The 15303-nt window shown below is 38.6% G+C and overlaps 1 protein-coding gene across 1 annotated transcript in view; it reads left to right on the forward strand.

Moving 5' to 3' along the window:
• MOV10L1 (Mov10 like RISC complex RNA helicase 1) overlaps positions 1–15303 on the forward strand; it is a 52055-nt gene that overhangs the window by 387 nt on the left and 36365 nt on the right. Inside the window, exons 2-10 of the mRNA XM_054807243.1 lie at positions 3611–3795; positions 5633–5789; positions 6301–6413; positions 7238–7428; positions 9563–9703; positions 10585–10826; positions 10954–11149; positions 12993–13187; positions 13860–13974. Of these exons, the coding sequence (XP_054663218.1) occupies positions 3611–3795; positions 5633–5789; positions 6301–6413; positions 7238–7428; positions 9563–9703; positions 10585–10826; positions 10954–11149; positions 12993–13187; positions 13860–13974 (1535 nt within the window). The remainder of the gene's footprint in view (positions 1–3610; positions 3796–5632; positions 5790–6300; positions 6414–7237; positions 7429–9562; positions 9704–10584; positions 10827–10953; positions 11150–12992; positions 13188–13859; positions 13975–15303) is intronic.

Below are 15303 nucleotides of genomic sequence, written 5' to 3' on the forward strand. Positions count from 1 at the left end.
TACTACTGTCTTAATAAACTCTTTTCATCTTTCTTTCTATAGAATGGAGATGATAGTGTAGCTTTGATGTTTTGGGGCTCCAAAATGCTGTACATTTAAGATACTTTTAGTAGCATTATTCAATGTAGCAAAAAATGTTTTTTCTTATTTATGAATACAGAAAGCAAAAAAGATTGCGTACTGTATTAATAGTCTTGATTGTGAGTGCAGCTAATAATGTTAGAAATCTGAACTAGCATGCTTCAGTTTAGCCTTAAGCCTGAAGTTGTAGTGCAGTGTTGTTGAGTGAAAGTTTGTGTGATATGTAAGTACATGCTACTTCTAATCCAAAATACTCGAAGCTCCTACATCTCCAGAGAAACAGCACCACATCTCAGTTCAGAAGTGTATTAACTATAATATTATATAAAAAAATTTGAAGAATTTATATAGCTTGTTTACTTTTCCTGCTTTTCCAGTATAGAAATTTTTAATGTGTTGGATTCCCCATGCAAACAATGCTGAGAATTTCCTTTTGCTATGGAAAATCTTGATAATAATTGCTGGCCCAGACCTTTGGGGAGAAGCTGTTTAGCTTGCAGGTATTTTTATCTCAAGTTTTTCAAGGTATTTGAATACATGTTATAGATATGTTTTTTCACATGCTGCTTCTGCACCTGAAATGGGGTGATCCTGGCCTTGCTGAACAGAGAGCTTTGGCTGAAACTTGGGCGGGAGGGGATGAGAGCTTATGACCTTTTAAAGAAGGGGCAGGCAACTCAGGAGGACTACAAGGGTGTCATGAGGTTATGCAGGGAGAAAATTAGGAGGGCCGAAGCCCAACTAGAACTTAATCTTGCTACTGCTGTAAAAGACAAAAAAAAAATATTTCTATAAACACATTAACAACAGAAGGAGGGCTAAGGAGAATCTACATCCTTTATTGAATGTGGGGGGAAACATAGTGACAAAGGCTGAGGTACTTAATGCCTTCTTTGCCTCAGTCTTTAATAGTAAGACCAGTTCTTCTTGGGGTACCTAGCCCCCTGTGCTGGAAGACAGGGACAGGGAGCAGAGTGAAGCTCCCATAATCCAAGGGGAAATGGCTAGTGACCTGCTGTACCACTTAGACACACACAAGTCTGTGGGGCCAGATGGGATCCACCCAGAGGTACTGAGGGAGCTGGCAGAAGTACTCACCAAGCCACTTTCCATCATTTATCAGCAGTCCTGGCTAACCAGGGAGGTCCTAGTTGACTGGAGGTCAGCCATTGTGACTTCCATCCACAAGAAGGTCCGGAAGGAGGATCTGGGGAACTACAGGCCTGTCAGTCTGACATCGGTGCTGGGGAAGGTTATGGAGCAGATCACCTTGAGTGTCATCATGTGGCACATACAGGACAATCAGGTGATCAGGCCCAGTCAGCATGGGTTTATGAAAGGCAGGTCCTGCTTGACCAACCTAATCTCCTTCCATGACAAGGTGACCTACTTAGTGGATGAGGAAAGGGTTGTGGATGTTGTCTACCTAGACTTCAGTAAAGCCTTTGACACTGTTTCCCATGACATTCTCCTGGAGAAACTGGCTGCTCATAGACAGGTGCACTCTTCACTGGGTAAAAAACTGGCTGGATGGCCAGGCCCAAAGAGTTGTGGTGAATGGAGTTAAATCCAGTTGGCGGCCAGTCACAAGTGGTGTTCCCCAGGGCTCAGTATTGGGGTCAGTTCTGTTTAATGTCTTTATCAATGATTGGGACAAGAGGATTGAGTACACCCTCAGTCAGTTTGCAGACACCACCAAGTTGGGTGGGAGTGTTGATCTGTTTGAAGGTAGGAAGGCTCTACAGAGGGATCTGGATGGGCTGGATCGATGGGCTGAGGCCAACTACTGTACGAGATTCAATGAGGCTCAGTGTGGGGGTCCTGCACTTGGGTCACAACAACCCCAGGCAATGCTACAGGCTTGGGGAAGAGTGGCTGGAAAGCTGCCCAGCAGAAAAGGACCTGGGGGTGCTGGTCGACAGCCAGCTGAATATGAGCCAGCAGTGTGCCCAGGTGGCCAAGAAGGCCAACAGCATCCTGGCTTGTATCAGAAATAGTGTGGCCAGCAGGACTAGGGCAGTGATCGTGCCCCTGTACTTGGCACTGGTGAGGCAGCACCTCGAGTACTGTGTTCAGTTTTGGGCCCCTCACTACAAGAAGGACATTGAGGTCCTGGAGCATGCCCAAAGAAGGGCAATGAAGCCGGTGAAGTATCTAGAGAGCAAGTCTTATGAGGAGTGGCTGAGGGAACTGGTGTTGTTTAGCCTGGAGAAAAGGAGGCTGAGGGGAGACGTTACTGCTCTCTACAACTACCTGAAAGAAGGTTGTAGTGAGGTGGGTGTTAGTCCTTTCTCCCAATTAAGAAGTGATAGGACAAGAGGAAATGGCTTCCAGTTGTGCCAGGGGAGGTTTAGATTGGATATCAGGAAAAAAATTCTTCACCGAAAGGGTTATTGATCATTGGAACAGGCTTCCCAGGGAAGTAGTCGAGTCACCATCCCTGGAGGTATTGAAAAGACTTGTAGATGTTGTGCTTAGGGACATGGTTTAGTAGAACTTGGCAGCGTTACATTTACATTTGGACTCGATGATCCATGGTTATATGTACAAATTGGGGGACAAGAGGCTGGAGAGCAGCCCCATGGAAAGAGATCTGGGGGTTTGGGTTGATGGCAAGTTGAATACAGGTCAACAGCGTGCCTTGGCATCCAAAAGGGCCAACCGTGTCCTGGGGTGCATCAAGCACAGCACAGCTAGCTGGTTGAGGGAGGTGATTGTCCCAGTCTGTGCTGCACTGGTGTGGCCGTACCTCAAGTACTGTGTGCAGTTTTGGGTGCCTCAATATAAGAAGGATATCAAACTATTAGAGTGTTTCCAGAGGAGGGTAACCAAGATGGTGAAAGACCTTGAGGGCAAGCCTTATGAGGAGTGGCCGAGGTCAGTTGGTTTGTTCAGCTTGGAGAAGAAAAGGCTGAGGGGTGACCTCATCACTATCTACAACTTCCTCAAGGGGGAGCAGCAGAGGGAGAGGTGCTGATCTCCTCTCTCTGGTGACCAGCGATAGGACACGAGGACGTGGAATGAAGCTGTATCAGGGGAAGTTCAGATTGGACATTAGGAAAAGGTTTTTCACTGAGAGGGTGGTCAGTCACTGGAACAGGCTCCCCAGGGAAGTGGTCATGGCACCAAGCCTGTCAGAGCTCAAGGAGCATCTGAACAACGCTCTTAGTCATATGGTTTAGTCTTAGGTAGTACTGCAAGGAGCAGGGGCTTGGACTCGATGATCTGTATGGGTCCCTTCCAGCTCAAGATAATCTGATTTTTTTTTTCTTGCAGCTTAAAGAATGTTGTTTTTACAACATAGTTTGCATTTAACTAGCTTTCTTAATTGGTTGAAACCATAACTTGCCATAAGACTTCAAGACTTAAATGTGAAACTAATTAGTTAGCAACTGCTGGTATTTCTAGTTGAACAAGAGAATGACTTTTTGATAGAGGGGATAGTACTATCAGTAGCATTCGTTACTTGTTGCATAGTTCTGTAAACAAGTGATTTGTTTTTATGTCAACACTCTTCCTCTGGATGCAGGTGACAAGGGATTAAAAACTGTGCAAGGAGTAGTGACAAGACTTTGCCATGATTATGGGATGATAGATGACATGATAATCTTCACAAAGGATGCTGTTACAAAATATATACTGCTGACTGTTGGACAGGAAGTTACTGCTGTTATTGAAGAGGATAAAACATCAGGTGGCCTGAAGGCCATCAGGGTAAGAGCTGGAGATAAAAAGTAATCTCACTTCCTCTGCAAATGCATTAAGGCTTTCTTCTGGAAGTTACTATAGTTTTAGCCTTCCAAATTCTACAAAAGAGGAGAAATTGTCAGCCTTTCACCTAGTGGGGATAAGTTGTTTTGAGTTTTTACTATTATTTTATTCCATCTCCTTTAAAATGTTGTTCCTTTAATACTGATTCTCTGAATATAGATCTAGATCTAGTGACTATGAAACTATTGAGATAATTGCATCAGGATTTGTTTAATCATGCCTCGTTCAAATCTCTGTGTATTAACTTTTTTGAGCTTCAGAGTCAATTTTATGTTATTGTTATATGAATGGATAAGAAAATAAACAGGGGCTGCAAGTTTGCTCTTTTTGCAGAAAAGTGAGAACATAAATTTCAAAACTTCCTGTTGTAAAAAATTGACAACTTAATTTTTAATTAACTTAAAATTGAGCAGTTGAAGCTCCACTGGATGTTTCTGTGCACTCTTTTGGAAAAGAGCATCATGGCTTTCAAGTAAGGCCCTGAATATCAGTGGAGGCATTGACATGTCTATGGAAAGCAAGGTTGTATGGTGTATTCTCTTCCTTGCTCCCTATCCCCCTCAAAATTTTGAGGATTTGACCTATCTGTTTTAATTTTTCCAGGTGTTTGAAGGTCAGGCTAACTCAAACTACTGAACATTTGGAAATCCAGGGGGTTGTGTACATGTGCAGAGGCCTCTCTAATGTATCTGTGATGTGTAGGACACGTAACTGCTGGAGTATTGTTGCTGCATAAAATATCTAATTAAAATTGAGAAGAGGATGCGTATTGTGGAGGGCATGTGTTCTGTGTACATAAAGTTCACATACACATCTATGATGAGAAGTATAACAAAAATTTTAACACTGCCTGTTGATGATACTTAGGTTTTGAAGAGCTTCACTTAAGGCTAGTAGACTCTCTGTAAAGAATGACCAGATACCATCATAGGCTGCTTTGTGAGTGACTGCATGAGCAATTTAGTACAATATGGTTCCATTCACTGTAACTCTCTTCCTTTGAGTATGACTGCGTGGATGAAGGAGAAGTGAACGTTTGTCTTTGCTGTGAGAAAGAGTTGCTTCCTGTAAAACATGTGTTAGTACAGATATTAGTCTAGGAAGTTACTTTGGTTTATTATGTTTCTCACCTTTTCTGCCTTGAATTTAAAAATCTCATCAAGGTTCAAAGCTGTAACTTCATCAGCCACTACAGCTGTTAATCTTAGGGAGAGATCTTAATTAACGTATAAATAGGAAACCAATTCAAAGATGCTGGATGCTTGCTGAAAGCTTTTTTTTTTTGTAATCATTATTCATCAATAATAAATACGCTTTTCATCTGAACATGATAATAGTCCATGAGATGTACACCAGGCTAATGGGGAAGGCAAGTTTTCTGGCTGAAATAATGAATTGCACATGATAAACCCTTCCTAGAGCCTGGACTGCAGCTTGAAATAAATGCAAAGAGGGTGCAGTCCTTCTGTCAATATGAAGAAAATTTTTAAGTAGACCTAAAGCAAGGGAAGCATGGGAAAGATCTGACAAATCAACATGTAACTATGGTAGTTGTCAGTGTTGCGGCATAGAGCAGACTTCTTAAAGAGAAGTCACTTACTGTTTATGGTTCATGGGGGGTTTTTGTGCAAAAATGAACACCTACGGTAAGTATAGAATTGTCTAATAAGGAGCTTGACTTCCATAAGCAGTTGAAATTCTGATATTTATTTTAGGAATATATGTTTAACGTGATTCTAAGTATCAGCTGTTTGAGTGCTGGGCCTTTTTGTATTAATAGGTAGATGCAGTCCAGAATACATGGGGAGACTCCAATCCTACTTGTGATGCTTCTGAACTAAATATGAAAACATTAATTGGCAATGTTACCTCTCTCTGTAAGGATGGTGGCTATATTAATCAGAATACTTTTTTTTCAATGGAAGACGTCTGTGAAGGTGTGTAGGGGCTTTCTTGTTTGCTTTCCTTTTTTTTTATATGTACAATAGAAATATTTTCTGATAAACTTCCAGTCCACATCCCAAATAAATTCTAACAGAGTATATGTAGTGACACAAACGGGGATTTGGGTGAAGAAGGCTACCTGTTCGTTCTCACTAAGCATAACTTGCATGCAGTCATGTAAACAAGTGTGTATTTTTCCACTAGCATCTCTTACATAGTTTGTTGTAACCTACTGGAGTAAGAACTGTGAAGAGAAGTTTGAACTTGGTGGGTCTGAATGATGCATTGTTCTGACTGGTCACTTTATTTAACTTAAACTCATTCTGTATGGGAAGTTGGATGCGGCTTTGGGCAACCTGGTCTAGTGGAGGGTGTCGTCCCCCCCCATGGCAGGGGGGTTGGAACTAGACAATCTTTGAGTTTCCTTCCCACCCAAACCATTCTAGGATTCTATGAAATGTCATCAGTAGCAATTAAACTTGAGAAATGTTCTGGTTTACATAGGTTTTAAACCTTATGAAGGCGACTGGGTGCAAGCAAAATATTTTATTAACCCAACGACATGGAACAGTGAAGCAGTTGCTGTAGAGCCTTTGAGATATAAGCAAGTAGACAAGGTAAATGTTCTGCACATTGGTTTTGGCAAGAGGAATCTTGTGTGGAGTTTTGTACATGGTTTTAAGTTGCTAATATTGGTAGATCTTCTATAACACATCTTTAATTAAAGATAAAACACATCAACTCATTCATTTATAGGATTATTTGTAAAATTACAAAGCTTTTTGAAAAGGCATACACATTGGTTAGAACAGGAAGACTACCTAGCTCATTTACTGGCTATCAATTGTTGATTTGGTTGCTTACTGTTGTTTTAGTTACATCAGTTGTAATGAGGATGTGTGGATCTTCAAACTTTTTTAAGAAGTAATAACTGTGGAATTTATGTTTAATTTATCCAAATGTTTTGGCTTAAAAACAACAGTTGTCCCTTTATTTTAATGAAAATATTTGTTCCCTCTAGGAATACATATATTAGGTTTATGGTTTATTGTATTTGCATTAACTGTATATATTGAATAATGTGTGCATGTCAAGCATAGGAAAAAAATTTCTTGTGACTGCTAGTATTGAAGTATTAATTAAATAAGTTGGTAAGCCACAAGACAGGTATCATGATTTAGTCAAATGTACATATTGTAGTCCGCACTCAAGCGGATTGTAATGCTTATTTGAAGTATATGTGTTTCTTTACACTTTTAAATCTAAAGAAAAGCATGGTGATTCTAGGTTAGAGCTGTATGTTTATCTCCCATGAGGTAACTTCAGAATGCAGCTCTGTTAACATGAGAGTGACTGCTGCAGGAAAAATGTATGCAATGGTAGTATGCCTGTTAGCTTAAGCAGATAATATCAAGTAACACTGAATAACAAACTGTTACAGGTTCGCATTTCCAGCATCTGTGGAAGAAGTGGTACAGTAGATGAGAGTATATTTTTCACTTTGGATTCATTGAGACTTCCTGATGGCTATTCACCTTGTAGACATGATCTAGTGAACACTGTCGTGGTGGAGAGCAATCAGTCCTGTTATATTTGGAGAGCTCTCTGCTTGGTGCCAGTCAGCCAGGATGGGTAATATTCATTCATTCTCTTTCCACTTAATACCAACTAGACATAAATTGTAATTATGCAGCTTAAATTTTGTTGCATCTGTTAAGTGAGGAATACTGTAAATTCTTCACTAGTTGACTAGAATGCATGATAGATCTTTGGGAACATCAGAGTGTGATATGATTTGGCCCTTGCTTTATCTTCCTTTCCAGAAGGTGGGGATATCTGTGCTTACTAGAGAAGCAAAACTAGTAGCAGCTGAGCTCAGGGATATTGCTAGGCAAGGAAGGAATTTTGCATGGTTTTGTTAAGAAAAAAAAAAAAAAAAAAAAAAAAATGCCATGCTCATGCTCCTACCTTGTTTTTCTTCTAATCTATGTTCTTCTAGTGAGAACTTCACTGTTTGAAAACTATTTTCAGCAAAACTGATGTAAACAGGATGATGTTTCTTTAATCCATTTTGCTTAAGTTGTAGTGATTCTTCAGATGGCTCTCCTCAACTAAATAGTTTAATGATCTGAATATTAGATATTTGTTTGGCTTGCAGATATCAAACTGAGAGATTCTGCAGGCACTTTAGATGGTATATGTGATGTGAGGAGGATCTGGACAGAGCACAGAAAATGTTGGAAAAAGTAGATGATCAGTATGGAGAAGAAAAAAAATTTTGTGAAATAATTGACTACACAAATGTAGAATGGGCAACAACTAGTCAGTAGTATTTCTGCAGCAAAGACCCAGAGTTTGACTTGTGAGATTGTCTGTGAAAAACACAAATACTGTCCAAATATACATAAATAGGGTTATTACCTTCAAAATCTGTCATCTCAGTGCTAACAAAGTCTGGGTAGGATTACTGACTCTGAGTCTGCAGGCCAAAGATAAACTGTCAACCAACTGGAAAGTCCAAAGGAGAGCAAAACCAGCATTCTGATACCTCTCAAACACAAGTCTTTGGGAGAACTTGCCTTGTTTGATCTCTAGGAAATATAGCTCAGGGTGGTACATATGTCTTCAAAGGCACTATGAAGACTGGAATGAGTTGTTTTCACTGGAGATAACGGATGTAATAGATTTAAATTGTACCTAAATGAATCTTGAAGTGTTTACATCACTTTGCACAACAGTACAGTTTGTTCACTTATTTTTTCAGTTGGACCTATTTTTAATGATGGATTTTATACAGAAAAGTATGACTAAAGCCAAGTTACAAAAGTAGACCTTAAGGCTGATTTCTCAGTTTTAGTGTATTTCCTACCATATATCAAAAAATTGAGGCAGCTTAAGCTGAAATGGGAGACATCTAGTGGGCTTTGCTAGTAAATTGATGTAGCTAATAAAGAACAGCTGCAGTCATTTTCTACTTTATTATATTAGATAACCAGGGAACACTTAGCGTGTAAGTATTGGCAAGACTATTAAAATATTTCCAAGTTATTTTCATGCCACTTTAACTGACAAGTTTCTTAATTGTAGAATAGAAACAATTTTTTAAATGGTTTCTGCAGGTAGCTGACACCGAGAGGTTAGAGCTCTGGTCACTGTCTATACAGGAAAGAGTCTGTGACTTTGGTTTCATGGGCATTTTTCATCAGTAGTATGTGTGATAGTTTTTAAGGGTGCTTTTTGTTTTTCAGCTTTTTTGTTTTAATTTCTTCTTCAGTTTGATGCTTTCAGATTGTAGCAGTAAGCAGAAGACCTAAGTATTTAGGATACATGTTGAAACACTTCCAGTCTAGTCATTTTATCTCTGTAGCTCCGGTGCTAATCAGGACTCTTGGTAAGGAGCTGCTGTTTGTCGTGTCTTGATTCAGCTCCAAAAGAGGTCCACGACACCTTCAGTCACCATTTGATTCAGCTTTTCAGCAAAGATTAGCCAGCTTCTTAATCATTTTAGTCTTGTACCAAAAGTTTTATGCTGGTTTATTATGCTGCTGACAAAAGGCTTGTTGTTTTTAATTTGTTGCCTGAATTATTAAAGGTAATTAATAGTCTTGGAAGTATAAGTAGGTGAGAAACAGTGAACCCTCTCACCTGCTGCTTCCGAAATACTGTGACTATGCTTTGGTATAGTGATTCTTAAACTTGTGCTGAATCAAAGATATTTGTTGAGTCTATTTGTGTTTCAAATTGCTGGCTAAAATTATTTTTACAGGCAATCTCACTCTAATGGAGTCAATCTGGATGAGCCTTATGAACACTTAATGAGAGACAAAGGAGAGTTGGAAATATCAAGAATGACTAATTTTGGAACTCTGAAGCAGGGGGAATCTAAAAGAATGATCATTTGGATAGAGTAAGCCTTTCTGATTGTTCTAAGCTTGCTTTCTTTCCATCACTCTGTAGTCTGTAAACCTGTCTTTCATATAGAAACCTAGTTGAGCATTGTGTTTCTTGGTCTTCAAGTAACCCCCAAATACTGTGGAATTAAAGAGACTTTAATATTGAATTTTAATGTCTTTAGCATAGTCTTTTTATTAGCAACTATCTTGCAGATAGTGCTTTGAGGCTCCCCAGTCCTATGTCTCTTTTCAATCCTAATAAAATCTCTTTGGGAATGAGGATTTAAGTAAATTATTTTACTTGTAAGTGTGTTTAAATTAAACCGCAGATATGTTGTCATCCTCAAAATCTTAGACTAGAGGACTGTTGTATCCTCATCTATTAAAAGCCGATCAGATTTTTTCCTAATTTTTTTTTTTTTTAACTTGGATGCTGAAGAACTATTATGGTGTTTCCTCAACAGTGTTTTGTTGTGATAGTCTTTCCTTTTCTGTGTATGGTTTTGTGTTTTCACACACAAAAACACTCTATGCCACACCTGGGCATACAGGCTCAAATGAAGTCACACCTGAATACGTTCTGTTTGTTGCTATGTGCTCTTTCCTAAGAGTTAGTTACCCAATGATAAATTTTAAGTTACAGTAGCTTGTTTATACACTGTATTTCTGTATGCTTCATATGGTAGTTGATATGACCTAGAAATATTAACATTTAGGAGAGGTTCTAGTCCTTGTGAGTTAGAAGCAGCAATGCAATTTCTTTCTGATAGTGGTTATGAAACAACGGTGAACTAACCTGCTACAGGCAGTTGTATTTGACTTCAGGTAGAATTAAGCTTCCCAAGAACATTAACTATGTATTTAATTATGTAATTAATTATATAACTACTTCTAGGAATAAAGGGAGTGTACCACAGTCCTTAATCAGCTGCAGATTAGCTGGATGGGTGAAGGACAAGCAATTCAGTTTTCAGATTCCTCAAAAATGTGAGAACAGTCCACAAGCGTATCTGTCATCTCTTCCAATAAATCACGAAAACCTCTCAAAAGCTGCAATTAATTCTTATAACGACAGTGGAGGAACAGCATATGAGTCATTGAATAATACAGCCATTATGAAGGACGGAGTTATTCCAGGTACGGTGACATGTTAACATTTGAATGCTGAGTGTTAACTCCTCAGAAGACCTGTAGGTTTGTTTGAGAAGACTTGTCTATGCTAGCAATAGCGGTAACAGAATTTATTATGATCTGTTTACTACAGGAGGAATTAATTCTCAGGATACAAATTTATCAAGGACAAAAGAAAACTTTTCCTTGGTAAAAGATGAAAATCTACATAATGGAGAAAATGAGCAAAGAGAAGATGTGGAACAACCAGTAAAGCACATCAGTATTACTGGAGAAATTGTCATACCACCAGGTGGAAAAACATTCATAATGATCATATGCACAGCTGTGTAAGTATGTCTTTCCATTGGTTCTGACTGATAAAATAGAAACTAATCATAAAAATTAACTTAACAGTTCCCTTATTCTGGGCACAGTTCACTTTTTAGTGTAGGATAAAGTAAATGAAGAGTAGGGAGTAGATAATTTTTTTTTTTAGAGAAGTTAAGGTGAAGATAATACCTGTAGCTGTTTTTATTCTTAAGAAACCCATTGCTCCATGAGCACTAGAGCTAATGTAGACTTCCTGGGAATTTTTGTGTTATGTCCGATACATTTCTTCCAGTTTTGGTACCCTGACATCATATTCATGTTGCTACATGCCTCTGTCTCAAGCTTCCCTGTCCTGTGAACCTGTAAATGCGGGTTCATGTTTGCTGAAATAAAAAAAGCTTTCTTCCTTGGTGTAACTTACAGAGGAAGTGGTTTGCAGATCTTAAAAAAAACGTTGAAAAACTAAAATACTTTGCTGTACCAAATAGTTCGCGGGTTTAGCTAAGAGTAAAAAGTGGCTTTGTGTGAGCTCTTTCAGAATTCAAGTAGGAGCTTTGTGCTGGAAAGCTTACTTTCATGTACTTTTCAATTACTTCCAGCTGTAGCTCTACAAATATTGTGTACCACAACCATTGATTCTTATGATCATAATTTAAAAGTTGGGCAGGGGAAAACAAGGTTAAAGTGTTTCATTCATAAAAGTAACACTGCATTAACTTTCACACAGTTCTGTTACCATTTTAAATGGCAACAATGAGGCAAGGGGTAGAAATTTTCCTGAGAGGATGATTTAGCTGCAACTTGAAAGATAAACTGCAGGCATGCCCTGCCTTTGTGAAGACAGACATGTGGAGAAAGAAAAACTTATACTTCACTGTAGATCTGTAAATGCCACAAAATCTGATAATCTACTACAGAACAATCCACACAAAACTGCGTGGGAGGTTGCAGCATGAAGGTAGCAAGTGCTTGCTGGCCACTTAAGAGACTGTAGAGATTGCAAATTTGGACCATGAATCTGACAGTTCAGTGTCTACCCTGAGTTTGTGTATCAGAGAAAACCAGGCTATAGCTTTAACCTGAGCATGTAGTGTTTGTTGGCATGAAAGTGGTACGCCTGCCATAGAGAAAGTAGGCTGGTATCCTCCTGGGATGCTTTTGTCTCAGGCACACAGTAACAGTGTTGGGCTGTGTAGTTAGTGCTGAGGAGAGAATTGTGCTCGGAGTAGTGCTGGGACAAGTTCATTAAGGGATTTTGGAGCAGATGGTGTGTGTTAGATCTCTTAAGTTCCTTAGAAACCAATCTGAAGAAACTGTTCCCTCTGATCTTTTCCTCTTTGTCACTCCCCAAGCACTGCTTACACATAAAGTGTGTTTTTCAGAAAGAAAGAATCTTTCCTACTTTCTCTACTTGATGTGTTTACAGCTAGGGTTCAATTCTGAGTAGCCTTAAGCAAGGTGGAGTAAAGCTCTTGCTGCAGACAGTGAAGGGGTATGCTTCAGGTTCCTCTGATGGAAATGTTCAGCTAATCTCTTTCAGTAAGAGCTAATTCCAAGATGTTCCTTCTTATGGAAGTATTAATTCTGTGCCTAGTATGTTGAGGGGAGGGATTTTGCTCTTTACCCAAGTTTTTGATGAAATTGGGGTTTTGAGACTTTTTTTACACTTTTTTGTTAGTATTTGTAATACCTGGATTGAACTCAGGGTGTGGAGTAAGTGTAAGGAATTACCCTAAGTTAGCAGTTCTCATATGTTGCTGAAATGAGAATCCACAATTTTATTTTTAAAAATACTTATGGCTGGAGAAAATAAAGTATGAACATGATGGGTTTAAAAACATAACTTCTGCTTACTTGAAGAAATCCTGGGTACAGTAAAGAACTCCTGTTGCTTGGGTTTTCTGATTTTACTGTTGGACGCTATATTGAAGCCACTGTAACAAATGAAGAAGAATTACTAATAGCATCTGTGGAGCCATTTTCTCCAAGAAAGCCTAATATTATTCCAGAACCTCAGCCAAGGAAGACAACAGTGGTTGCCCCTAAATACAAAAGGTACTGTGAATTAGAGCAAAAAATAACACTTACCTAATACTGCTCTATTTGGTACTGCTATGTCTGTTCTGTAATGCTGACAAAGAAAATGTGAAAGGGAGCATCTGTACATGTTTATATATGTATGTTGGAAACAAGAGAACTGTGGACATCACTGATAAAAGAGGTTTAGTAATGAACTGCTTGATTTCTTTGTAGATTTGTCAAACAGGAGCATACAATGTGATGATAAGCAAGATAAACACTTGCATAGTAATCTACAAGTAAGAATTGTGTTATTAAGAAGATGGAAAATCAGGAATAGTTTTCTGAGAGAGTTAGCTTCTTAACTCCTCAAGCAACTTTAACATCTGTATCTGATAAATGTTTCCCATCTTTCATTCAGAACTTTTCCTTTTGCAAATAAGCTGCCGTTATAGTTGGAGTATTTACTTAGAAAAATATCCCTAAACTGAAAAAGCAGGCACACAATGTTTTCAAATAATCTGTAACTGGAACACTTATCTTTCTTCTCAATATAGCAAACTTCTCAATTGTTACTTTGAAGGAATCATTGGGTCCATCGTGTGTGTGTTTGGTTTTATAGCCTTGATGATATGGCATGTTAATTAGCTGGTTTTCATCTATATAATTTGAGAAAGCTAAATGATATGTCATACACTTTTGTTTTAGAAATCACAGAAAGCAGTTGCCAAGCTTTCTTCCGCATTATACCATACCAGATGAGTTAAGAAGATGTGTGGAGCAGAAGTTAGACATACTGACCTTTCAGCCACTCCTAGCAGAGGTATGCAAGTGTAGGTTTATATAAGAAAATATATTTTATATAAGTGTGTTTGTTCAAGCTGGCCTTAATTTAGCAAAAAATGTGTAGCCCTTAGTGTAATAGGAGATGATGTAATACTGTTACCAAGTAGACTGAAGACTTCAGTCTGTATCCCGTAACTTCATGGGTTTCAGTATGTCACAGAATCTGAACTTACAAGAGCACAAAAGGGTAAATGTGAAAAACTGAAAAGGGAGTAGAAACATACTAGGGGTGCAGAGGATATTACAGAAGCTGAACAAAGATTGTTCTTCCCTCTCACTTTTTAGGCATCACTAGAAAGAGATTTTTGGGATGTCAGAAGGGTAGTCCAGCAGTTGTTTCACAGCAAATAGAAGCAGAAATTCTTAAGTAATTGCAATAACAGAAGATTATTTTCTTGTGGTTCAAAACTTTTTAAAAAAAAAAATCCTCAAATCTAATTCACCATGGCTTGTTCAAATTCTTCCCACAAGTATGCTCTTTTCAGAGTACATAAAAAAAAAAAAAAAAAAAAAAAAAACCACCAATATTGAAGTCTAAGAAGAATGTTACAGTGCTTCCTTCTCTAAAACTTTGTCCTGATTTCAGGTATAACATTGCTACAACTCAGGTGGTTGTTTTCCCTCCTAACTTTTTAAGGACTTATAAACTGGGGCTTATAAATTAATTTTTCAAAAATGTAAAAGGCTATGGTGTCTGCTTTCTGAACAGCTCACACAAAACCTGAGGTCACAGCATTAAGATAGCAGGTTAGTGATCCTTTCTCAAAAAGAAGATAAAACACTGTAGTGTTTGAAATAATTTTTATACTGAAAGCTTGCCACTAATAGTAATTTTTTTTTTTTTTTTAAACCACACCTTAAGTTCTGTCTGGTACTGGTGACTGTTTTAAGTTTGCTCCAGAAAGTATTGTTCCTTCACCTTGTATTTGAGTGAGAAGATACCAAATAGCATTCAGTGCTCTCAGTCACGGTTTAGATAGAGCTTTGGAGAATGCCTCTTCAGTGAGAGGCTGTTGTTCAGCCTGGAGAAGAGAAGGCTCTGGGGAGACTTTATTGCAGCCTTCCTATACCTAAAGGGGCCTACAGGCAATTCAGAGAGGGACTATTTACAAGGCCATGTAGAGACAGGACAAGGGGTAATGGCTTTAAACTGAAAGAGTGTATATTTATATTAGATAGAAGGAATAAATTTATTTACTGTGAGGTTGATGAGACACTGGAACAGGTTGCCCAGAGAAGTTGTGGACGCCCCATCCCTGGAAGCGTTCAAGGCCAGGTTGGATGGGGTTTTGAGCAACCTGGTCTA

This window comes from Grus americana, chromosome 1 (genome assembly GCF_028858705.1).
Source record: "Grus americana isolate bGruAme1 chromosome 1, bGruAme1.mat, whole genome shotgun sequence".
NCBI classification, from domain to species: Eukaryota; Metazoa; Chordata; class Aves; order Gruiformes; family Gruidae; genus Grus; species Grus americana.